The sequence below is a fragment of the Stegostoma tigrinum genome, chromosome 3 (assembly GCF_030684315.1).
Source record: "Stegostoma tigrinum isolate sSteTig4 chromosome 3, sSteTig4.hap1, whole genome shotgun sequence".
NCBI lineage: Eukaryota > Metazoa > Chordata > Chondrichthyes > Orectolobiformes > Stegostomatidae > Stegostoma > Stegostoma tigrinum.
In genome coordinates, this window is record NC_081356.1 from 63,082,962 (window position 1) to 63,108,117 (window position 25,156).

Below are 25,156 nucleotides of genomic sequence, written 5' to 3' on the forward strand. Positions count from 1 at the left end.
GTTATACAGGATGTTGGTGAGGCCTCTTCTGGAGGACTGTGTCCAGTACTGGTCGCCCAGTTATAGAAAAGATATTCTTAAGCTGGAGAAGGTTCAGAAGAGATTTACCAGGATGTTGCTGGGAATGTAGGGTTTGAGTTACAATGGGAGTCTGGACAGACTGGGACTTTTTCACTGGAGTATATGGGGTTGACAGGTAACCTTATGGAGCGTTATAAAATAACAAGGCATATAGACAGGGTGAATGGCAGGCGACATTTCCCCAGGGTTAGGAATTTCAAGACCAAGAGGCATATTTTAAAGGTGGAAGGAGAAAGATTTTAAAAGGACATGAGAAGCCTTGTTTCTTTTTTAAACAGAGTGGTTCATGTATGGAATGAACATCCAGAGGATGTGGTGGAGATGGCTACAGTTACAATGTTTAAAAGACATTGAGATAAGTTCATGAATAGGAAATTGTTGCAAAGTGGGTATAATACATATGAATTGGAAGGCAGAACATTATAATTTGTTTGTAAAATAATGGTAGGGAAGAGTGCATGGTCCCTTCCAAAATGTATTTTTTCAGGCTTGGAGATTTAAAAAAAAAGTCTACAGGCAGCAGCAGATGCACACAGCATTCTTGACATTGAAACATTGTATCAAAAGGGTACACTGTTAGCAGGCAAAGCAGCATTTTTACCAAGACAACAGGTTTTTGAATTTAGCCAATTAATTTAAACCAGGCTCTAGGTACCAAAGTCCAATTAAATCTAAATCTGAAGTTTTTAACAACTTTGGATTAATCCTCTAGTAAGAAATTAACAGCTCATCAGGGGTATAAAAGAAGAGGGTATTTGAAAACCACAGTGAGAGCAAATTCCTATCTGTTAAAAAAGCAGCTCTCAATAGCCTTCAGCTCTAAAGAAAAAGAAAATCATTGGCTCTCACAGAAATTTCTAAGATCTCAGAGTAAGCACCATCTGAATAAAGGTACTGTAGCACTGAGTTAACATTGCTGACACAAGAATTTGATGGTGGAAGGCGCTCCTGACTGGAGGACAGAGGAGAAGGCAAAGAACTGTCTGGAAGACTCATCCTGACTGTAATTTCAAAAGTTTTTGTTTTATTAATTTGTTTTATAAAAGTGGGATTGGACTTACATCCATTGGAACAGCACACCATTAGAATTTTGTTTTATTCAGGAATAGTTAGGAGTTAAGGGGGAACTGTTCAGTTTGTTAGTAGTTCTGTTAATTGTACACTATCAGAGTTAGATAAATAAATTGTTACTTGTAGATTATGAAGTGAATTTCAGAGACTTTTCATTTAACCACTTGAATAGATTACGAGGCAAGGTAAGCTTCTCTGGATATTTCAGTTTTAGTTATCAGGAGGGGGTTGACCGTTCCTTCGTAACAAAACGTTGAGAGGAATATGGGTCAAGACCAGCAGGTGGAATTGGTTTAGTTTGGGATTATGGTCAGCATGGACTGGTTGGGTCAAAAAGGGTCTGTTTCTGTGCTGTATAACTCTATGACTTCTTGTCATCTTTCATTTTACAGTCCTCCAAATTCAATTGTAACTAAAAACTAATTTACAGTGATGTGAACACTTAAAGGACGTTGAGCTATTCTAAAAACACAATGCTGAGGTAGTGAAAATGATCTAATATTTAAAATGTGATTAAATTGCTAGGTAAATAATAGGAGTTAATAATCTGAACTCACTAACTTCTCATTAAAAGAGCCAATAATTTTCTGTCACCAATTATTTTTGTCCACTTATTTTGCTGAAGCATTATTTTCAGAACTGTAGTTTGGACCACAAATGCTGCTATAAATTTTGACTCGTTCAGATTTAAAGGCCCAGAACATTTGGATCTAGGAGAGAATGACCAGGACAAATGCAGATTGAATGGTCAGAATTTGGCAATGGGTCCAAGCTCAACCGAGTTCTACTCCTTTTTCATTCAATGAGAAATTTTGCTGGGAGCTGGCAAGGTAGCTGCTTCAAATTACAACGACTGATCTCAAAAGTGACAAGGTACAGGGCACGGCATCACCCAGAAATCCATTTTTACAGGGACACCACATTCCATCAGGTTGAGCGGAACTACCACTGTGCTGAATGGGACAGATATCAAACAGATCTAGCATTTCAAATCCAGACATCCAAGTGGCACTGTGACTGCAGCAACTAAACTGAATGCAACCTCAACTGATCGCCTCATGGGCCGGCACATCTCCCACTGTCCAATTACCAAAAAACTTTTCATAAAGTGCAGCAAGATACGCCAGAAGCGAGTCTAGGCATACCTAAAAAAAGGTGTAACTCTGTGAAACTACAAAAAGACAAAGGGCTACTTGTGTATCAAGGCAGAACTAAACAATTGCACTACAACAGATCAGATTTAAACTCTGGAGTCCTGCCATATTCAGGTGTGAATGCTGATGTGTTATTAAGCTTTGTTAGTTGGACGAGGATCCTCAAATATTAACCATCCTTAAATGAGACCGTTAGCCCAGCTAATCAATGCAAAAGGCAAGGCGAAAGCACTTGCAATTATTGTCAGCCAGAAGTGCTGAGAGGCTAATCAATCCCGGTCTCCTGCTTAGGTCCACGGAATCATAGGTGCCAGTCTTCTGCCTGAATTTATAGCAAAATAAAAACTGCAAGCATTCAATACTGCAAACGCTATAGGCTCTAACAACACTAATGGAAGACTTCTGCTCCAGAACAAGCCACACCCTGAGTCAAATGGTTCCAATACAGTTACAACAGTGTGTCCACTGGAACTTCGATCAGATATGTCCTTTCCGCAAAAATCAGAAGCAATCAATGTAGCCAATTACCACACTATCAGCTTACATTTGATTATTAGAAAAATCATGGAAGAAGTCATTAATGGTTTTGTTAAGGAATACTCACACAACAACAGCTCACTGATGCCAAATTCAAATTTGACCACAGTCACCTGCCTCCTGACTTCATCCAGCCTTGGTCCAAATGATACAAAGCCCAGGTGTATTCCAGAGATGAGCAGAGTGACTACTCTTGGCATCAAAGCAGCATGTGCCTCAGTATGAGACTAAGGCACCCTGGCAAAATTGAAGTCAATGGAAATGGTGGTTAGGAGAGAGTTCTCTCCACTAGTTGGAGTCACGTCTAGCACAAAGGAAGATGACTGTGATTGTTGGTGGTCAGTCACCTCATCTTCAGAATACCTGTAGATAGTATCCTGGGACCAACCATCTTCATCAGCTGCTTCATCAGTGATCTTCTCTGCGTCAGAAGGTCAGGTTAGAAATAGGGATGTTCGCTAATGATAACATAATGCTTATCATCACAACTCTTCAGATCAGTCGTGTCCACGCCTAGCAAGCCCTGGACCACGTCCAGGCTTGAGTTCAGAAGTGGCAAATAACATGTAAGTGTCAAGACAATGACCATCTCCAACAACAGAGAATCTAACCTTCTCTACTGGACATTGCTGAATCCTGAACTACTAACATCCTGGCGGCGTTACCATTGACCGGAAAGTGATCTGAACCAGCATACCTAAGCAGTGACTACAAAAGCAGATCAGAGATTGGAACTCCACAGCAATTAACTCACCTGCCAATTCCCAAAGATAATGGGAACTGCAGATGCTGGAGAATCCAAGATAATAAAGTGTGAAGCTGGATGAACACAGCAGGCCAAGCAGCATCTCAGGAGCACAAAAGCTTACGTTTCGGGGCTAGACCCTTCATCAGAGAGGGGGATGGGGTGAGGGTTCTGGAATAAATAGGGAGAGAGGGGGAGGCGGACCTAAGATGGAGAGAAAAGATAGGTGGAGAGGAGAGTATAGGTGGGAAGGTAGGGAGGGGATAGGTCAGTCCAGGGAAGACGGACAGGTCAAGGAGGTGGGATGAGGTTAGTAGGTAGGAAATGGAGGTGCGGCTTGGGGTGGGAGGAAGGGATGGGTGAGAGGAAGAACAGGTTAGGGAGGCAGAGACAGGCTGGGCTGGTTTTGGGATGCAGTGGGGGCAGCTTTTGTGCTCCTGAGATGCTGCTTGGCCTGCTGTGTTCATCCAGCTTCACACTTTATTTTGCCGATTCCCAAAGTCTGCTTATCAGCTAAGAGGCATAAGTTAAGAATGTGATGGAATACTCTTCACTTACTTGGTTGAGTGTGCTCTACTGGGTCAATGTCATCCAGGACAGAGCAACCTACTTGATTTAGTATCCCCCAATTTAAATGTCCACTCCTTTCACCACCTCACATAGTGACAAAAATGTATTCTCTTACGTAAAATGCCCTACAGCAACTGTTCAAGGCTCCTTTGACAATACTTTTCAAACCAGTGAGAAATAACACCTGGTCGGACAAGGACAGCAGACGTTGGAATTGTCTAACACAGAGGATTGTGAAAGCTCAGTGTCTGAGTATGTTTAAGATAGACATTGATAGAATTTTGATTATCTGTTGTGTGCAGAGTTATGAAGATGAAGAGGTTAAAAGGCATTAAAATATGTTTGATCAGTCCTGATCGTATTGAAGTGTGGGGCAGGTTGAATGGCCTACTCCAGTTCCCATTTTCCAGTCTGAATACATGAATCAAGAGTAGGGCCATCTATTTAGCCCCTTGAGCCTGCTCCACTCAATGATAGAACAAGGTGCAGAGCTGGATGAACACAGCAGGCCAAGCAGCATCAGAGGAGCAGGAATGCTGATGTTTTGGGTCTAGACCCTTCTTCAGAAATGGGGGAGGGGAAGGGGATTCTGAAACAATTAGGAGGAGAGGAGGAGGTGGATAGAAGATGGATAAAAGGAGAAGATAGGTGGAGAGGAGACAGACAGGTCAAAGAGGCGGGGGTGAAGCCAGTACAGGTGAGTGTAGTTGGTGAGTTAGGGAGGATGTCAAGGGGGCGGGATGAGGTTAGTAGGTAGGTAGATGGGGGTGGGGCTTGAGGTTGGAGGAGTGGATAGGTGGGAGGAAGGACAAGTTAGGGAGGCAAGCACATGCTGGGCTGGTTTTGGGATGCAGTTGGGCGAGGGGACATTTTGAAGCTTGTGAAGTCCACTTTGATACCATTGGGCTGGCAGGGTTCTCAAGCGGAATATGAGATGCTGTTCCTGCAACCTTCGGGTGGCATAGTTGTGGCACTGCAGGAGGCCCAGGATGGACATGTCATCTAAGGAATGGGAGGAGGAGTTGAAATGGTTCGCAACTTGGAGGTGCAGTCATTTGTTGCGAACCGAGCATAGGTGTTCCGCAAAGCAGTCCGCAAGCCTCCACTTGGTTTCCCCGATGTACAGGAGGCCACATCTGGAACAGCGGGTATAGTATACCACATTAGCAGATTTGCAGGCGTTCCTGCTATCCTCCTCTCAATGATATTATGGTTTATATATTAATGGCTTCAACTCCACGCATATGGGTAATGATGGGATAGTGTGGGGGAGGGGCTTAGATTAGTTCACAGGTTGACGCAACATCGAGGGCCGAAGGGCCTGTTCTGCGCTGTATTGTTCTATGTTCCATGTTCTATGTTTCTTCCTACCCAGACAACCTTTCACTCCTTTGTTAGTCAAGAATCTTTCTACCACAGTCTTAAAAATATTCTATGATGCCTGCTCCACTGTTGTTTGGGCAACAGGGTTTGACAGATTCAGAACCTGGATGTTTTGAATAAGAATCCTATCGATGTGAAATGTTAATTGTTTCACTCTCCCCAAATGCTGCTAGGCCTGCAGAGTGCTTGTTTTTGACCTTTTTTAAGATTTCCAGCATCTGCAGTGTTTTGTTTTTATCCCTGCTTCTACAGTCCCCTCCTTTGCAATAAACAACATTAGTCAATTTATACCTTTGAGACTCTATGTCCCCTTCACAACTTACCATCATAACAATGTTTGTGTTGTCAGCAAATTTAGCATTGGTACATTCACTTCCTTCAACCAAATAACTTATCAATTGAAAATAGTGGAGGCCTCAGCACTGTTCCCTACAGCATTCCACTCGCCACATCTTATCAAGCTGAAGTTGACCTAGTTACACTTACGCTCTGTTTCTTATTGGATAACAAATCCTCTACCAACACAGCTATATCTCCTACACCATGAGCTCCCATGTCAAGATCCTCCCTAGCCCAGAGCTGATGAGCTGAACCCTGGAACTGGGCTGGTAATACATCCCTCTGGATTCTTGCTCCGCCAGAGAACTAAGTTGATTCCCAACACCACCTCCCCTGCACCCTACCTTCCCCCAGCTGACTATCCTCTCCCTTACTGTGTCTACATTTGCACAAATTTTTCCCATTGAAATGGCTTTCTATACCATGATGCCTTACTCAGTTAGTTCATCCACATACAGACTCAAGAACCTCAAATCCACTGGACAAATGCAATGGTTAAGTTTCTTCCCATCTACCTGGCAATTGAGTCTGCCTCATTCACAGTCACTCTTACCTGTCCTTGACCACTAACTAAATAAGATTCCCTATCCTCAGAGGTATGAGTACCTTCTGGAATAAAGCGTCCTTGGTGAATTTCCTCTTCCCCTATGTGTCAGCACTTGCACCTCAGCCTCCAGTGAATAAAATCAGAGCTGAAGCTTCTTGAGTCACAGACAATTACTGCAAACATGTTTCTCTGGATTACAGTAGAGTCCAGGAGATTGCTCAGTCTGTCGTCACAACATGTCACCTGCCCTCCCATTTTTATTGCCTTCATTAAGCAATTAATGTAATTATCAAATTAAATTACTACCTTTTCCCACTTTCATTTACTGCACTAGTTTAAACCTCAATTATTCAATAAACCTTACACGTTGCTTTGCAATCCACACACTTATCCTGACTTGGAGCTATATCACTGTCAATGGATCAAAATCCTGGAAATCCGTTTCCAACAGCAATTGCAACAGATGGTCGGCATTGGCTCAATAGGCAGCTCACTATCACCTTCTCAAGAGCATTTAGGAATGAGCAAAGATAAACCTCAACAATGGTACCTACTTCCCTTAAAGGAATGAAACAAAACTGCAAAATGAGCAGGAAATTCTCCAGTGCATTGCCAAAGATGTTTCTCTAACCAGCAAAAAAAAATTGTGTGTGACCTTTGTCGAGTCAACAGTTACCTCCTTTCAGAAACAAAATCATAAAAATAACTAATTGATTTTAAAGGACTTTGCAATACCCTGAAGACAATGAGGAGATGATTTACAAATACAACCGTTTTTTTAAACCACTTATATTTTACATCTCAAAGAGGTAGTCGCATTTAAACAAGTATCTACACTGAAACAATTCTTTGTACTGTAAGATTAAAGTACAGTTCTGGCTAATTGTTTTGTTTGGTCACGAACTTTGGCAATTAAAAAAAGCCAGCACTTGCTAGTTAACCAGCAAAATAAAGGCGTTTTAGGTGTCTTTATAACGTGCAATGCAGCATCTGCTCAATATGCTCCCACCTCTGGCACATATAAATGTAAGAAAAGCTAGGTGCTCATCTTTCATAATGTCATGTTTACAGTTCTGGCTAATTGTTTTTGGTCACCAACTTTGGCAATTAAAAAAAGCCAGCACTTGCTAGTTAACCAGCAAAATAAAGGCGTTTTAGGTGTCTTTATAACATGCAATGCAGCATCTGCTCAATATGCTCCCACCTCTGGCACGTATAAATGTAAGAAAAGCTAGGTGCTCATCTTTCATAATGTCATGTTTGCCTGGTTTCCTTGAGCCAGCCTAAAATAAGTACCTATTTCCCAGTTACCATCAACATTGGTCAGAAGTATAGTGGTACATTATGAAGGAACGAGCTGGTCCTCTGATTGTAGAATTCCCTTTGATGAACAATAATTTCTAATTTCAGCTCAAAAATAAACATATCAATAAGCATAGTTTTAAAGATGGTATTTGCAATTGACTTGACCAACGCATTCTTGTTACCGGTACTGCGATAATGTCAAAAGATATAGGAACATATAACTGAAAATGAAAAAGGAAATAAAAAGTAAGAAGTCATTCATGGAACTATTTTTAAAAATCCCTTTTGTGAAATAAAAACAATCAAAAACTTACCTTTACAGAGTCTCTGTCTGTTCTCATTTAAGTCATGTCATGAGGGAAATGAATGAGGTTGCAGTCAGGTTTAGATCAAGGACAAGTAGCAGCAGCATTCAGGGAGGGTGGAGACAGGTTGGAAGAGAAAAACAAGTACTTGTTATCATCAGCAACATTGCTTTACACCAATTATCAGCTATGCTGTTTCAACTGTATCCAATTTTATGCAGTTCACTCCAACGGTATCTCAAAATTAACTTCCAGATAGTGCAATGTAAATCAACTTTTCATCTGATTCTGATGTTTCACACCTCATTTAAAGCCAACATAGGATGTCTCAAAATAGATTTGGGGGTCACGAGGGATGACGAAAACTTGTCCTTCCATACACAGACAGAAATTCTAATTCACTGAAAACCCATGCACTTGCCCGAAGTTCAAATTGGATCCACAATTTCTATTCGTAAATAACATAAGAAGTACAACTGAAGCAGTAAAAAAAAATGTGGCAATACACACAGCAAACTGTAGTAGCAACTGATAGCAATGCTCTCTACAAAGTGCCATAAGATGCAGAGCCATAAGGGTCAAATAACTCATGCACAAGCATGGTCCCTATAAAATATGTACAAGTCACATGACAATCTTAAGCAGTACACAAAATAGACTGCATGCAGCAAACAAAAATTACGTAAAAATATTTTGCATAACTACAATTTTTGTGGATGTGTTTGTTTTATCCAATATGAATTTAATAAATTTGTGGCTTTGAAAGCCAAATAATATAACAATCACATCATATTTAAATTGTTTGGCTCTTGCTTGCAAACACAACTGGACATTACATCCACTCAGCAGGATGAATTAGGGCTCGAATATTTAGTGAAATGATACAAACTTGGTCATTCACTTTTTTTGAATAATATTCTCAGCAAAAACCTCCTCAGTTCAACCACATACAACAGTAGACACTTCAATAACGCAATTAGTCATTACCATAAATAAACGTAAAATGTTATGGACTTGTTTTAAAGTTTTCTGAACATTTGTTAACTTTTAAACCAATCTTGTATACCCACCGATGAGTAAATAAAGAAAGCAGGTGGATAACTCCATAAACTTCAGCCACAAAATTGTTTCCAATTTAAGCACTTCTGCAAGTGAAAGTATTTTGTTGCCAATTCATTTACATTTATACTGTTGAGCAGCCATAATGTTGATGAATTGGCCAAAACAGATCCTTCCAGCAGTTCAGGCTGGCAAACTATGGCAAATCTAAGGAGTACATAAATCAGTAAATAAGGGGTAGGCTAAGCAAACCTGGTACACTTATTGCCAGTTGACAGACTAAATGCAAGTGCCATTTTTGGGAGCCACTGGTAATTCCTTCCATCAAAATCTCCTAAAATTCCTCTCCCCAGGAATATGTAGATATCTTCCAACAGCACTACAACTATGTTAATTATATTATATACTCATCTCCAATAATTCTATTTCTATCAGAGGCAATCACTTAGGGTAAACAGGCTGTGAAACTGCTTTAACTGGCAAATTTGATGCTTCGGTTGTGGACAAAAACTGTTACTTTGCACAATAACATAGATATACAAATTAAATAACAAGATTAATATAAGGAGATTGTTCAGAAAAAAGTATCAACTCACATTTTCAAATATTCATCATGCTTTATCTTGGTTATAACATTCTCTCCAAATATAACCAGGGGAATTGCAGATTGACTAATCTAATTAACTGGTTGTGTTTTCTTCATAGTTAATCTAAGCAACATGAATATACATCAATCCTCCTTCTTTGGCATAAACTAACTACTGTATTCCAGCTTTGCGAGATAAAGCTAGCTATGCTGCGCAACAATGAATAATGAAACTGCATGGTAGATTAATTAGTAGAGTTAGATCACACAGGATTCAGGGTGAGCTTGCCAAATGGATATAAAATTGACTTTATGGGAGGAGACAGAGGGTGATGGTGAAGGGTTGCAGACTGCAGGCCTATGGCCAGTGGTGTTGCACAGAAATTAGTACTTGTTTGTCAGTTATGTGAATAATTTTGGATGAGAATTTGGAAATTTTCAGATGATACCAAAATTGGTGGTATGGTGGACAGTGAAGAACGTTATCTAAGATTATAAAGAGATCATGATCAACTGAGTCAATGGCCTGAACAGTAACAAATGGAGTTTAATTTGGGTAAACGTGCAGTATTGCATTTGGTAAAACAAACAAGGACAGGACATATACAATTAATGGTGGTGCCCTGGGTAGTGTTGTAAAACAGAAAGCCCTAGGCGTCAGGTACATAATTCTTTGAAATTTGCGTCACAGGTAGACAGGGTGTTAAGAAGGCGCTTGGCACACTTGCCTTCCTTGTTCAGACCTTTAAGTTTAGGAGTTGGGATGTCATCTTGAGGCTGTACAAGACATTGGTGAGGCCTCTTTTGGAATACTGTGCACAGTTCTGGTCTCCCTGTTATAGGAAGGATACTATTAAGCTGGAGAGGGTTCAGAAGAGATTTACCAGGATATTGGTGGAAATGGAGGATGAGAGATATAAAAATGGTAGAAAGACTGGGGCATTTTCCACTGGAGCATTGGAGGTTGATGGGTGACCTTATGAAGGTTTACGACATTATGAGGTATATAGTTAAAATGAATGACACGGGTCTTTTTCCTAGAATGGCGGGGCTCAAAAGTAGACAGTGTATTTTTAAACTGAGAGGAGAAAGATTTAAAGAGGACCCAAGAGGCAACTTTTTCTTAAAATACAGAATGGTTTGTGTGTGGAATGAACTGCTACAGAAAGTGGCAGATGCAGATACAGTTGTGATGTTGAAAAGACATTTGAATAAGTTCATGAATAGGAAATATTTGGAGGGATATGGGCCAAGTGCAGGCAGGTGGGACTAATTTAGTTTGGGAACAGGGTCAGCGGGGACTGGTTGGACTGAAGGATGTGCTCCACATTGTGTGACTCTGCCACTATGACTCCAGTTGGAACACCAAGAGATACAAGGGCTAAAATTTCATGTCTAGTCTCCCACAATCTAAAATCATATAATTTTGTATTTTACATTTTCTTAGAATTACACAGAACAATTCAGCACAGAAAGAGATACCATTCAGCTCATTTGGACAATGCTAACATTTATTTCATTCAAGGGTCTTCCTATCACTCATCACTGAACTATTAGCACAGCGTACTTTTTTTTTCATCAGTTTTTATTTAGCTTCCACTTCAACATGTCCATATTAGTCATCTGAACTACTCAAGGTAGTAAATTTCCCCATTTTATCACTTTCTGGGTGGTGAGGTTTCTTAGATTTCTTAAATTGGCCATCTCTAGTTCTTGCTTACATCTCATTCTTTTTCTTCCTGCTTTTTAAAATAAATTTTAAAAAACATTTAAAAAGTTTAGTTTCAAGAACCACAATGGAAAAATGAGAACTTTGCAAAAATCTGCTTCATAGTTTATTTGCTTCAAAATATAATTTTGAAGGATTAAAAGTTCAAATGTAAGAACAATGGAAAATACTGATTAACAAACTGATCAACAACCTTAGGCAAACCAAACAAGCCCAGGTTTAATTAGCTTGTGTTTATTTTACAAGATCGGAGTCAAAAGTGGGAATAAAAACCTAAATAATGGATGGCCTATTTCTGAACTTGCAGATAAAACAAGGGTGTCTACTGTTACTTCCGTAAAATAAGCCAAAAGCTGGAAAATCTGGGAAAGTGTACAGTTACCTTGGAGAATGTAATTGCTCAGATAAGTTGCAGAATCAAACAGCTGTGTTGAAGATAATATATTTTATTTATATTTCTGAGAGACCAATTCAGAGATTGCCAATTATCAGAGAAACAAGCTGTGGGAATAAAGCGCTCTTTTATTTATTTGTGTACTTTTATTTAAGCAAGGGGTTTAGTTTGGATTTTTAAGACTGAAAAGCAGCTGGTATATTTGCTCTAGTGGAAGGAATTTGCAGTGATCCTCACACAGCTTTGTGGTGGAAGGCAATAAGGAGAAGTAGCTTGGAAGGCTGAGAGAAATTAATTGGGTATCTGTTAGCAATCCAAACAAGGAGCTGAGACATCCACATATGTGAGATCTGTGAAGAAAGGTGAAAGGTGATATCGTCAAAAGGTCAGTGGAAGGATCCCCATAGAATCTTACCTTGGGGAATCAGGAGAAGTCCGAGGAGATCTAAAGTGAACTTCAGAGGGTAGCACACATTTTGAGTTCACTCCCAAAGAAGTGAATGATCATTCAGGACTGCTTTATTGTATAAGGTAGCTCTTAGGTGGACTCAAACGCAGAACTGAACTCACAGCATACATAATCATAAACTACGACATTAAGTAATAGTGTTTGCTTCAATTTTTTTGTGTGTAAATCATGTAAAGATAGGATTTCAAATTTTGGAGCAAAACCAATGAAGTACTCAGCCAGTTGAATTCTTGGTTTTTGTGTTCTGTTTAAAAAGTAACACAATCTTTAACAGGATCAAAATACAAAGAGAAAAATCAATTCAGGTTGAAATATTTAGAAGTGAAATTGATTACCTTTGTAAAGCAGTGATATTAAGGGGAAAGAGTGAGGTGAAGAAATGGTTTTAAGATTCAGACTAGACAGGACTTAACTGAATGACAGAATTGGTCAAATAGACTGAACAGTCCACGCGTTTTCTGTTGTTTTTAAAGAGAGATTAAATGAATAATCAAGTTGCCATTTCTAAGTTGCCAGTTTTTAAAGCAACAGTCTATAATCAATTGCAGATTTAAGCATTGTTTACCTCTTTGGTGGTCCGTGTCATGATGCTTCTTCTCATCTTTCATAGTGCTTGATAGTGCCAATAGTCCTGCACTGCTTCCCACTGAAGGTATTCCTGGGGGCTGGAGTCCAGACGGGTGTGGGGTGAGAGGTACTGGAAGTGCATGGCCATGGGATAGATGTTGGGCCTGTAACTGTTGCTGCTGCTGTGGAAAAATTAACTTGCATGAACATAGCATATGGAGAAATTAGGTGAAGTGCAATAAGTTAGAAAATAAAACAAGAAATCACTTGTACAATTACTAAAAATGCACTTGTAAATTAAAATCACAAGATCATTGGCATTAGATTTTCCACTTTCTTACAGACCAGGAACCCAAAACTTATGGAAAGTCAAACACATAGATGTCATGCTAATTTAGCAGGTTGGCTAATTATGTCTCTTTTTCTTCCTCCGCCCCCTCTTTTTTTCTACCCAGTTACCAGCCAAATTGAAAGCCTAGTGAGCTGCTGTACAAAGAAAAAGAATAGCAACAGGCCATAGCTAGGGAACTTTGGACATAGTCCTCAGCAAATGAGCAGGTGGGAGCCTGAAATAGGACTTAGATGAAAGGGAAAACAGGAGCAATCAAGAGGAAAACGAGGAAGGAACTGGGGAGGTCACTGGCTACAGTACAGGGTAACGAAATTACAGATAAGCCAAGGAAGCCCAAAGACTACCTTGATGAGCCATGTGCTATTACTCTACCTGATCCAAAAAAAACCTGTAAAAGGCACTTAAATTCCTAACCTCATTTTTACAGTCAGGTTTTCCAAATCTGGGAAGCCCAAGCAACCAACTAATTACTTTAAATTAGGTACTCAATTATACACAGCGGTAGTTTTAATTTGAACATGCCAATGAAGTATTCCATAAAAATGATATGGGCACACACATAGCAAGTTAGCAATATGCTCCTAGAGTTGAAGCCATCATTTGCTGGCTCACTCCTATCTTTCATAGGGGCAATTTAACTGAGAAACCCAAATGTCCATTTGCAGATAGTCATTTCAGGTATTGCATGTTATAACAATATAAAAATTCAGCTGTCATACAGCACCCACAATATTAAATGGCTATTTTTAAAACAAAAATAAAGTAGTTGCTGCTATACTATTATATTCCAATAATAAACAATTAAACATTGGCCAGATAAATTTCTTTTTAATGATCTAGTACCCATATCTACCAAAGTATAATTACTCAAAAAGATCCACAAAGTCAAATTTCTGATATTTCGTAAAATAAACACTAGTTTTGCAAAAAACTTGAAGATATAACAAATTGAATAACTCAAAACTTCTAGATCTAAGTGAGCAAGGTGAATATTCTGTACATTCTTTTTCCTGCCCTATAAATATTTATAATAGTTTGTGCTTCAATTCCCCATTCCTTCAAATTGACTGCTTAGCTGGCAGCGACAAATGTTCACTAAGGGATTGACTTAGATTTGTAATTCATGTCGCTAGTTTGAAATTGTAGAATTATGAAGAAATACCACAGTTTTAAAAGGATTATAAACCCAGATTAAAAATGAACAGACTTGAAAATACTAAATGCAGAAGTAATTAGTTCTGCATAAAACAGCACATAAATTAAAACTGAAGGAATATTTTATTAGTTTGAGTCAATTATTCTATGTCAATTATTCTATGTCATTCAGAATAAATGTAAAGTTGTAAAAAGTACTCTAAAGGAAACTAAAATATGTTACTGAAGGAAGGCGTCATAAAATAGGCCTCAAATCTGCACCTCCAAAATTAATTTACTGAAGAAATAAGCAGTATCTCAGAAACAACCTCCTCAGCATCTACAGCATAGCAATGGTGAGAAAAGTAAAGTAAATAACCCTGAGGGGAACCTCATAGCAGCCAACATTTAAAGCCTTCAGTGTCCTTAGTAGCACTTCAGCAAATTATTAAAGGAAACCTATGTAGCAGAGGTACAGATCCTTAGGTTTGCTCAATAATGGCGAAATAATTATGTACTCTATGCATGTTTAGTGCTGCACGAATAAAAGCTAAAGGTTTGCCCTTGTACTCTTTGCTACCCAGTGAGTCTGTGTTGTGACAGGTTTATTTGAGTTGGACTATGATGCATGCGCCAGTAACTGAGCTGACAAGAGTTTAAAGTCTGTTTTATCAGTACACTGGCAACACAGAAAAACCCTCAAGAGGTTAGTATTCGAGCACTTGACCTCAGCCAGAACAGTATGAAGCTCTGTGGATGTACTGACAATTGCGGGTAGGTAATTGGGTGAGGGGGGAGGGGAGGTGGTGTGTGGTGGTTTAAAAAGACTGAAATTAGCCTATAAGCTACTGAATATATAATGATTCATATCAAGGCCTAGGCATCAATTCCATTAGGATTCCTTCAATCAACACTAGATTAATAATATACTTGTACATTTAAGTAAATCTGACTACATATTAAAAGTCCATCTTCAATATTAGCTTCAGTACATTAGCTTCAATGAGCTGTGGCATAACTTAATTTGGTTGAAAATGCAACTATTTATTTCACTGGAGAAAACTATTGTAATTATTTCTTGAACAAAATATACTGAGATATACAAGTTCTAAAAAAGGATGTTTATTGTTCGAATTCAAACCTGAAAGAATATAGCCTGAAATTTTGCGATCAATGGTGAAGTAATCACATTCACTACTGATTTAACATAAAGCTGTGCAGAAAGGGCCACCATGTATTTATGCTGCTGACTTCCCCCTTCTTTATGGCAGTTTAAATCGAATGCCTAGTCAAGAGGATCTCCAGGTATACAGCAGCAACAATGAAACACTCTCGTGGACAGCAAACCAGGGAATTGAATGACTGAATCTCCTCAACATCTAATTTAAAAAAAACTTACATAGCAAAATAAATTATGATTAATTTATTTTCTACTTCAATCCAATGATATTTTTAAAAAGAACAGATGTCTTTTTAAAAAGTTACGGATTTTCATCATAAATGAAAACATTGTATTTTCCACAGATACTAAATTAGTTTTTCAGAGCCAATGTAAGTGTTGAACATAATTATGAATCTAAACACCATTGAAAACCGAGTTCCACCTCATTCCAGGAGGTGCAACCTTTTTTTAACTATGTTTGTATAGTGGGACTAAAAGCTTTTTTCAGATTTCCCATTGACTACTGGGTAGGAGTGTCTCAACACTTTTTCTCAGGAGAAACATGGAATCACTGACAAAGCTAATTCTCGGTTTCTGCCTCATTCTATGCAAATTAAAACTCCTGCAACAATACTCAGTTTCAGTTAACGATAATGACATTAACTAATGCAGATAATTTTTTTATGTCCTTAGCACTGCAAAATTCAATCAGAAATTTGCTCTACAGGGAAAGAACAAGCTCAAAAAGCAAAAGAAGTGCCAATAATGAGCTGCAGCAAATTATAATCAGAGTTTAGAATTGTTTTGTGCAAATTATCTTCCAGAATACCGCACCCCATAGCCATGTAGATCTGTGACCTAAAGACCAGATTATATGAACTGAATCTATATGGGTTTTAGAAGGAATGAAAAGTGCTTCCAAATCCCAGCAAAACAGCATCCAAACTCTTGCTGAGTTGCAAATCTTAGACTCATGTGGGCCATGTCCATTATTGTCAGTGCTTTCAGAATTCCATCAGTGCTTCTAAACAGATATGTATTTTTAAGTATAGATTGAGGTGTTCTAATTTAATGCTTGTCCATCAATTAGGCAACAGCACTGCGAAATCGCTGGCAAGTCAAAACTCCAGAAGAGCTAAATGAAGCAAGCAAAGTGTAAGAAATGAAAGAACTACAAATGTGGAGTTGCATAGACTTCAGGGACCATTTTGCCACAAAAAGGTAATAGTAACATGTGGCCCATCAGTCGTACTTGGACACATTGCTCCTAGCAACAATGGTTTGTATAATAGATAACCTCTGAACAGACATATTGAAATGGTGTTACTGCAGTAGCGCAAAATAACTCAATTTTCTCAACTGCAGGTGTCAACTAATTTATTAACAAAATAAGAACCAAGGCTGTGTATTTCTGACCCTAATTGGTCATCAGAACCACTTTAACTTAAAATTACAACAGAAAACTACGACAAGAAAGTGAAAATTGGCTCTATTTACATTGAAGATTTGGAGGCAGAACATAGCATAAGATCAAAATAACAAGTCAGCACAGTGATAGCAACTTCTCTGCAATACAAAGCTAAATTCAATATCTGCATTCACCCAAGAAGAAAAGAAAAGGCAAGCAGTGAGCACCAAATAGCTATCCCCATATAGCAGTTTGCAAATCTCACGTGGCACTCATTCAAACTAACATATAGGCGTGTCCTAACAGGGAAATGGAGCCAAAGGCATCAAATGCAGAAAGCCCACTACCCATAACTTTCTGCAGTGACAAAAGCAGCACTCTTACTTGTTCTAGCTTGACAAAAATATCATGGTAAAAAGGTTTTAGGCCTTTAAGCCCATTTTACCTGTCCCTTTAAGTATACTATACCTGGCACAGCTACATGAGGTTTGTGCAGCACAAACTCCATCCATTTGTTCCTGAAATACACTATGGATTCCTACAAACTAGGGCCTAGATATGAAAATTAAAGACAGGTTGTTCAGCCACTTTCAGGGAGTTGCTTCCATACCTAATTACAGTGGGGCCGCTTCTTAATCAACATTGAAAGCTTGGTTGCATTTTTTTTAATCAAATGGACAATCCAAGCTGAAGATCTTATCTAATCATTTCTTCTCTACCCCTGAAAGCTGTGACTATTCAGTCATTGAGTATTCTAGCTCTAAGGGAGCAAAGTGATTTGGGAATAATGTAGAAAGATAAAGCTGACAGACAGGATCAGCCAGGGTCTTAGAGATAATGGGAACTGCAGATGCTGGAGAATTCCAAGATAATAAAATGTGAGGCTAGATGAACACAGCAGGCCAAGCAGCATCTCAGGAGCACAAAAGCTGACGTTTCGGGCCTAGACCCTTCATCAGAGAGGGGGATGGGGAGAGGGAACTGGAATAAATAGGGGGAGGCGGACCAAGGACGGAGAGTAAAGAAGATAGGTGGAGAGAGTATAGGTGGGGAGGTAGGGAGGGGATAGGTCAGTCCAGGGAAGACGGACAGGTCAAGGAGGTGGGATGAGGTTAGTAGGTAGATGGGGGTGCGGCTTGGGGTGGGAGGAAGGGATGGGTGAGAGGAAGAACCAGTTAGGGAGGCAGAGACAGGTTGGACTGGTTTTGGGATGCAGTGGGTGGGGGGGAAGAGCTGGGCTGGTTGTGTGGTGCAGTGGGGGGAGGGGACGAACTGGGCTGGTTTAGGGATGCAGTTGGGGAAGGGGAGATTTTGAAACTGGTGAAGTCCACATTGATACCATTAGGCTGCAGGGTTCCCAGGCGGAATATGAGTTGCTGTTCCTGCAACCTTCGGGTGGCATCATTGTGGCACTGCAGGAGGCCCATGATGGACATGTCATCTAAAGAATGGGAGGGGGAGTGGAAATGGTTTGCGACTGGGAGGTGCAGTTGTTTGTTGCGAACTGAGCGGAGGTGTTCTGCAAAGCGGTCTCCAAGCCTCCGCTTGGTTTCCCCAATGTAGAGGAGGCCACACCGGGTACAGTGGATGCAGTATACCACATTGGCAGATGTGCAGGTGAACCTCTGTGCAGCTTTTGTGCTCCTGAGATGCTGCTTGGCCTGCTGTGTTCATCCAGACTCACATTTTATTATCTCAGCCAGGGTCTTGTTGACTCGAGGAACAGTTCTGGGGAGTCAAATGATTTATTTCTGCTCCTCTTTCTTATGTTCACTCCGAAATTTTAAATGTAATGTTACAAATGCAACAAAGCGAAGAATGACTTAATTTATTCATTTGAATTAAATAGAAATCTTCTCATTGAATAGATGGACAAAAATTGCTCATTAACTGGTATCAATGTACAATTCTGAAATGCTAAGTATACATATTTACATGACAATTTTACAAAAAGTAATGACAAGCTTTAGGCACGAGTGTTACGGGTAGGTTAACGTTAGACAGGACAAAGTTAGATGGAGAAATATATTAAAAAGACTTAGCCTGTTTAAATCAGAATCAGGTGACATGCAGTATTTATGCTCACAGATATACTATATCTAATAATTGGAGTAATCTATCAAATAATTCTCATCTTACTCCTTAGAGACTGCAATGCTATTTCTGCAAGGTAGAGCTTAATATGCCTCTTATGTCTGTGGGGAATTTTATGTTCACATATATGGTGTGAGTTTATTTAAAAATGATACCATATAAAAATTTACAAAGATGAATGATTGCTCAACGTGCAAAGTTCAACCAATACCTCAGTGACTACTGTACATGCAAAAATTATGTGGCTACTTCTAAGATGACTAAAAGAAAAATTCTAAATATACGTATTTACATGACAAATTTACAAAAAAGGTGGTGACTAGCTTTAGGGATAGCAGGAACTGCCGATGCTGGAGAATTTGAGATAACAAGGTGTAGAAATGGACGAACACAGCAGGCCAAGCAGCATCAGAGGAGCAAGAAAGCTGACACTTCGGGTCAAGCCCCTTCTTCAGAAACGTCAGCTTTCCAGCTCCTCTAAGGCTGCTTGGCCTGCAGTGTTCATCCAGCTCTACACCTTATTAACTAGCTTTACGGACTTGTGTTGCAGATAGGATAAGCTTTAGAAAGAACAGGTTACATGTAGAAAAGTCAAGTGGGATAGCATGTAAAGCATTTCCAATTATTACTGGGTCCTCTAATCATCTCTATAAAACCAAACAAACACTCCCTAATCTTAATAACAAGTACAGCTCATAATGAGTTAACCACCTAATAGCCAAGTAGTTAACCATACAAAAGCCATGTACCATATTAATGTTATATATTAAATATGTATACACCTACAAACATTTGTAAACATGCATACACATGACATATGTACTGAAATAAGCTGCACGCATGCAGAGCAACAAGGGTGCAAAAAAAAACTTGAATATATAAAGCATTTTTCACAAAGAGAACTGTCCCAATGAAGGGAATGGACATCGAGTCAAAGAAAAGAAACAGTACCAAGGTTGAAATAAAACACATTTCTTTCAAATGAGTGACGAATGAAAATCTAACATGGAAAACTCTACAGAAAAATTAAAATTGGAGAATGAGTATTTTAAATGTAACATATCCTGCAGAATGGGAAAACCAAATCAAATAGCTAGTGAGCTTCACAATCTTTGTTGATAACAAATCATCCTTTAAAGATATGTTTTGTCTAATAAATATATAAGTATTAATTAAAAATAATTGAAGATTATGTTCAAGCCTTCTACCAGTTTTGAATTACCCAAGAACTTGAGCAGCCTTGGAATCCTTCATAGGCAGCATGCTGGCTCAGTGATTAGCGTTGCTGCGTCTCAGCGCCAGGGACCCGGGTTCAGCTCCATCCTAGGTCAACTGAATGTGGAGTTTGCGTGCTTTCCCTGTGTCTGCACGGGTTTCCTCTCACAGTCAAAAGTTGTGCAGGTTAGGTGGATTGGCCATGCTAAATTGCCTTTAATGTCTAGGAATGTGCAGGGTAGGCAGATTAATCATGGGAAATGCAGGGTTACAGGGATGGGGCAGGGGGTGGGATGCCCTTCAGAAGGTCAGTGTGGGCTCCATGGGCTGGATGGCGTGCTTCCATACAGTAGGGATTATATGAATTCTATTTCTTTCACCACAGCACTGACTTATTAGTGTTAACCTGCTAACAAATCAGCACCTTTTCTTTTACCTGTTGTGGTTCTTTGAAATATGACGTTCTTGGGTTTGTCCTGATGAGAACAATTTGGAAAGCTTTGGTAAAAATATCTATCTTTTCAGCAATGTATAAGTTAGAAAAAGTTCTGAGCTGGAACAATGCAGCCAAACGATACTTTAGGCTTCCAGAATTAGAGAAAAAGACAGGCATGTCCAAATGCTGCACATTATCAACTTTTAAATGGAATGGCAATCTTAGATCTATAACATTAAAAAACATCAAGGAGCACCTGTTCCAATCATATTGATTGAGAGACATGGAGGACTCCTGTTAATTGTCTCATTGATAATGACCATGAGAAAACACTACCTGAGTAATGCTACACAATAAAGGCCTGATCTGTCAGCTACATTGAAACCAAACTCATGCTAGAAGTATTTTAGAATCTAATTGTTTTCTTCGTTAATGGATTTCAGCATAACCCTGATGCCTCTATTCTGATTCATCACCATCTGAAGTGTCTAGTTCCATCACTAAATATAATTTTATGAATCATTCCAACCTTACATTTAATGTAGCTAAAATCAAAATGTGGTCATCATTGACAAGATTGGTAGTTATTACCCTTCTCCAGTTACCCTGAGAAAGAGGTAATACAACCTGATACAACTGATTGGTTCTTAACTGAAGTCTGTAGCAAGTTGGTGTGGGATTAAGTGTCACAAATAGGGCACACCAGGTGAAAATGGAGGTTTCCATTCACATGGGAGTTTGACTTTTAAAATGTATTCTCTGCATAAAAACGTCATTAGCAAGCACAATTTTTTTTTTGTCCATTCCTGATTTCCCACCAGAAGGTAGTGTGTGCACCTTCTTGAAACATGATAGTCACTGTGGACCAGTTGATCTTTTAGGACAATCTGACATCTTCAGAGTTATCATACTAAGTCCATCTTTTTGTATTACAGACTTCTTAAAACTAAACTGAATTCAAATTCTCTCAACAGTCATGGTGAGATCTGAACTCACTTCTCTGAATTCTTAGTCCAAACACTGGATTACAGCATGAGCACCATAACCACACTTACCTTACCTATCATGTGATTTAGTGATGTGTCTCTGCATCATGTGGTGCAGAGAGTCAGGAAACAGACATTCAAGCACAGGTGGAAAAAGTTTGTCGAGAGTGCGCTTTGTAACATGTACACAAGAGGAGGAAGATTTCTCCGAGCCAAATCTACGTATGCCTCATATGGAGGATAAATAGTTTTCGGAATTCATGAAGCAGAGCTAGTGATGCATCACACTATCGTTCCTGAATTCCCACAGAGATAATTGCAATATAAAGCCACATCTGCAAAGAAAAATTTACGTTTAGACTATAAAACTAAAGCACTAATCTCCAGCACTTTGGAAATGCATACTCACCGAAATCTCAGAAAGAAAAGAGTAAAGCATAAACATAAAACTGCAGAGATCTGTAAGAAATCCATCCAATAAGTTTTATCCATAGAATAAATCTCTGTCATAGTATTTTTCCATTATTCTCCCTTCCATTACTTTCTAATGGCCCTCCAATAGGATCTAATTATTGTCCATTCTCAAGGAAGTTGCTGTTTGTGTAGAAGGCATTTTCTGTTCTCCCACTTCAGCTATAACTCCATTACTGCTGAGTGTGCTCCTGATTAAACTACAGCTGAGTCTCCAGTGCAGTTGTGAATGCTCTTTTTAAGTTCCTTCCAGCTACCACTTTCCATAGTCTCGTAGTCCCCTCTTTCACCAGTTACAATGTCTAGATGGCTTGGTAGTCACTCTCCTGCCTCAGTCAGTGGCTTATGGGTTCAAATCCACACCACGACTTGCATATGATCCGTGAAATGTTTTGGAGTTTGAAATATATCATCTGGGAGAATCCTGGGAGGACAATCAGAGCAGGGGAGAGGTGGTCAAATTAGGAAGAGTCATGTCACGTCAATTTCTTAACATGGGCCCACCAATGGGCACTCCTTTCAAGGAAAGTGGGAACAAGAGTAAATGTCCTAAAGTAATATTGCGTGCCTTTTCCTGTTAGTAGACAAAAGGAGATGCAGGGTTGGTTAGGGAAATGTTTTAAATACTAAGTGGTGGCCTAGTTCATGGAAGGCAGCTCTCCTGACCATAACAAATTGGTCATAGAGGTGGCTATCCTCCAGTAGGACAATTTTAAAGTCTTTTAAAACTTTCTCCAAGATAGGAAATTTCAAGTCTAGGAGGCATATTTTTAAGGTGAGAGGAGAGAGAGTTAAAAAAGACATGAGGGGCATTTTTTTTTGTTTACAGAGGCTGATTCGCATGGAATGAACTTGCTGAGGAAGTGGTGGATGCTGGCACAATTACAACATTTAAAAAAATCATTTAGATAAACACATGAATAGGAAAGGTTTGCAGGGATTTAGACCAGGAGCAGGCAGGTAGTACTACGTTCAGTTTGGGATTATGTTCAGCATGGATTGATTGGACTGAAGGGTTTGTTTCTGTGTTGCATGACTCCATGAGTTTGTGTAGCATCAATGGCCACCACTTTTCAGCTGCCTTGGCAAATGCTGGTCTTTTGATTAGACTGACAGCTTCAGTGGGTGGACACTACGCTTTCCTATTCTGGAAGGGTGAGCCAGCGGCAGCTTATTTATATGAGGGGACATAAAAGAAAACCACAGGGGGATTCTGCCAACTGATCAATTACATTGCCAATGGGCATTCCTGACCAATGTCCGAATCAATCCAATGACAAAATTCTGTCTGCTTCTTACAAATGCAATTCTTTCTCTTCCTAAGCCCAAATCCCCTCCTCTGAGATACAGAACCAAGATATCAAATCCAGACTTCTCTGGAGTCACTCCAGACTTCCCTGTTGTCCCAGGAAACCCAATGATCCCACATTTTCCAACTTTCCTAACTGGTCAAGAGTTCAAAAACTTGTTTTTCCAGCCTCATTCACAAAACATATGCTCCTACTTACTTCATAATAGTCACAGACTGAGTCTTGACCCTGCAAAACTCCTAAATTCTTACTGGTATTCCTAAATTCAAGATCTCCAAGATCCAATGCCTCCTAAATACTGTAAGCCTTTCAATTCTTACTGCAGGTCCAATCATGTTCTGTTTACAAACCCTGCAAATTTATCATATTTGCATGCATCTTCCATCATTACCATTACAATATGTTCTTCTCTAAACAGTACAATTAACAAACTGCCATTTATTTTAATCTGCTTGTAAATAGAAGCAAGTAAGAAAAATTAACTACCAACTAAAAGATCATGTTATTCTCAAGTGGGAATTGGATTCATTTGTAAATGAAGAAAGGATTGCAGGGTTGTGGGAAAGAGCAGGGAATGGAAATAATTGCACAGCTCTGTTAGAGAACTGACACTTCTATGAAGTTTTTTCCTTCTTTTTCTCCCCCCTCCTCCCACACTTTCTCAGCCCGATACAGATCTGATACTTTGCTTTCAGACAAAACCCTTTGCAGTCTATTTTTTATGTTATTGTGCAGATATAGAAGGAATGAGAAAGGAAAGCGGTAGATTAATTTTCTTTCTCTTCATCTGCTTACTTAATTAAATCTTAATTGTTTTTATGTAAGCTGTCAATTTCCTATGAACCACTCTCACTTTACCATAAATTCATTTGAAGTACTGCAAAATAATACAATTTCTGACACGTCCAACAATATTACAGCAGCAAACCTGTTAGCAATTTATCTTCCTTACTGGCTACCTATGAAAAATTAAATTTGTCTCCTGACTTAAAAACAATAGCAAAAGGTGAATGGCAGGGAAGACACAGACATAGGCATAATGAATGCACATGCAAGTGAAAGTGGCCACAAAAGAGAGATCAAGCATGAAAAGCAAAGTCAGACAAGAGAGAAATAATGAGAAAATGTTAACACAATTGCTTATTGCAGTTTTCTACGTTCTAGCATAAATAATTCACCACAGTATGCTAATTCAAAGAGATCATCATCAATTGGTAGATCTTCATTTGGACACTTCTCAAACTCACCAATAGCCAGCATTGAAACCTTCTCTTCTCTGTGTGCTATGGTAGAGATTAAAAAGTTAATGCCAAGCACGGTAATACTTTCTTCATACTGGTTTTGAAAATTCTCAAAAAAAAACTTAAAAGAGAATATTTTGGCTCATTTCAACATTACCTAAACAAACCAAATATGATTAAAAACTCTGGTGCTGGAAATTTGAAACAAAAAGCAGAAAGTGCTGGAGAAACTCAACAGATCGGGCAGCATTTGTGGAAAGAAAAGGAGTTAATGTTTCAAGTCTAGTGACCTTTCTTTAAAACAGTTCTGAATAAGAGTTACTGGGCTCAAAACGTTAACTATGCTTTCTCTCCACAGATGCAGCAAGATCGGGTCAGTTTCTCCAGTAATTTCTGTCTTTTGACTCAGATCAGATGCTCACTGGTGAGTCTCAACAACAGCAACAATGTGCACTTACATAGCACCTTTAACATAGCGAAGCATCTTAAAGCAGTTTACAGGAGTG

At 39.1% G+C, this 25,156-nt stretch overlaps 1 protein-coding gene across 13 annotated transcripts in view; it reads right to left on the minus strand.

The window, feature by feature from the left end:
- Positions 1–25,156, minus strand: part of LOC125451054 (transducin-like enhancer protein 4) — a 197,208-nt gene that overhangs the window by 66,836 nt on the left and 105,216 nt on the right. For 4 of the 13 annotated variants that reach the window (XM_048527752.2, XM_048527749.2, XM_048527745.2 and 1 more), the window contains 2 exons: positions 12,840–13,023; positions 8,047–8,063 (listed from right to left, as the gene is read on the minus strand). In XM_048527752.2, coding sequence (XP_048383709.1) covers positions 8,047–8,063; positions 12,840–13,023 — 201 coding nt within the window. Of the gene's footprint in view, positions 1–8,046; positions 8,064–12,839; positions 13,024–24,656; positions 24,693–25,156 lie in introns of all 13 variants that reach the window. The other 9 variants (XM_048527748.2, XM_048527742.2, XM_048527739.2 and 6 more) reach the window with 3 other exon arrangements.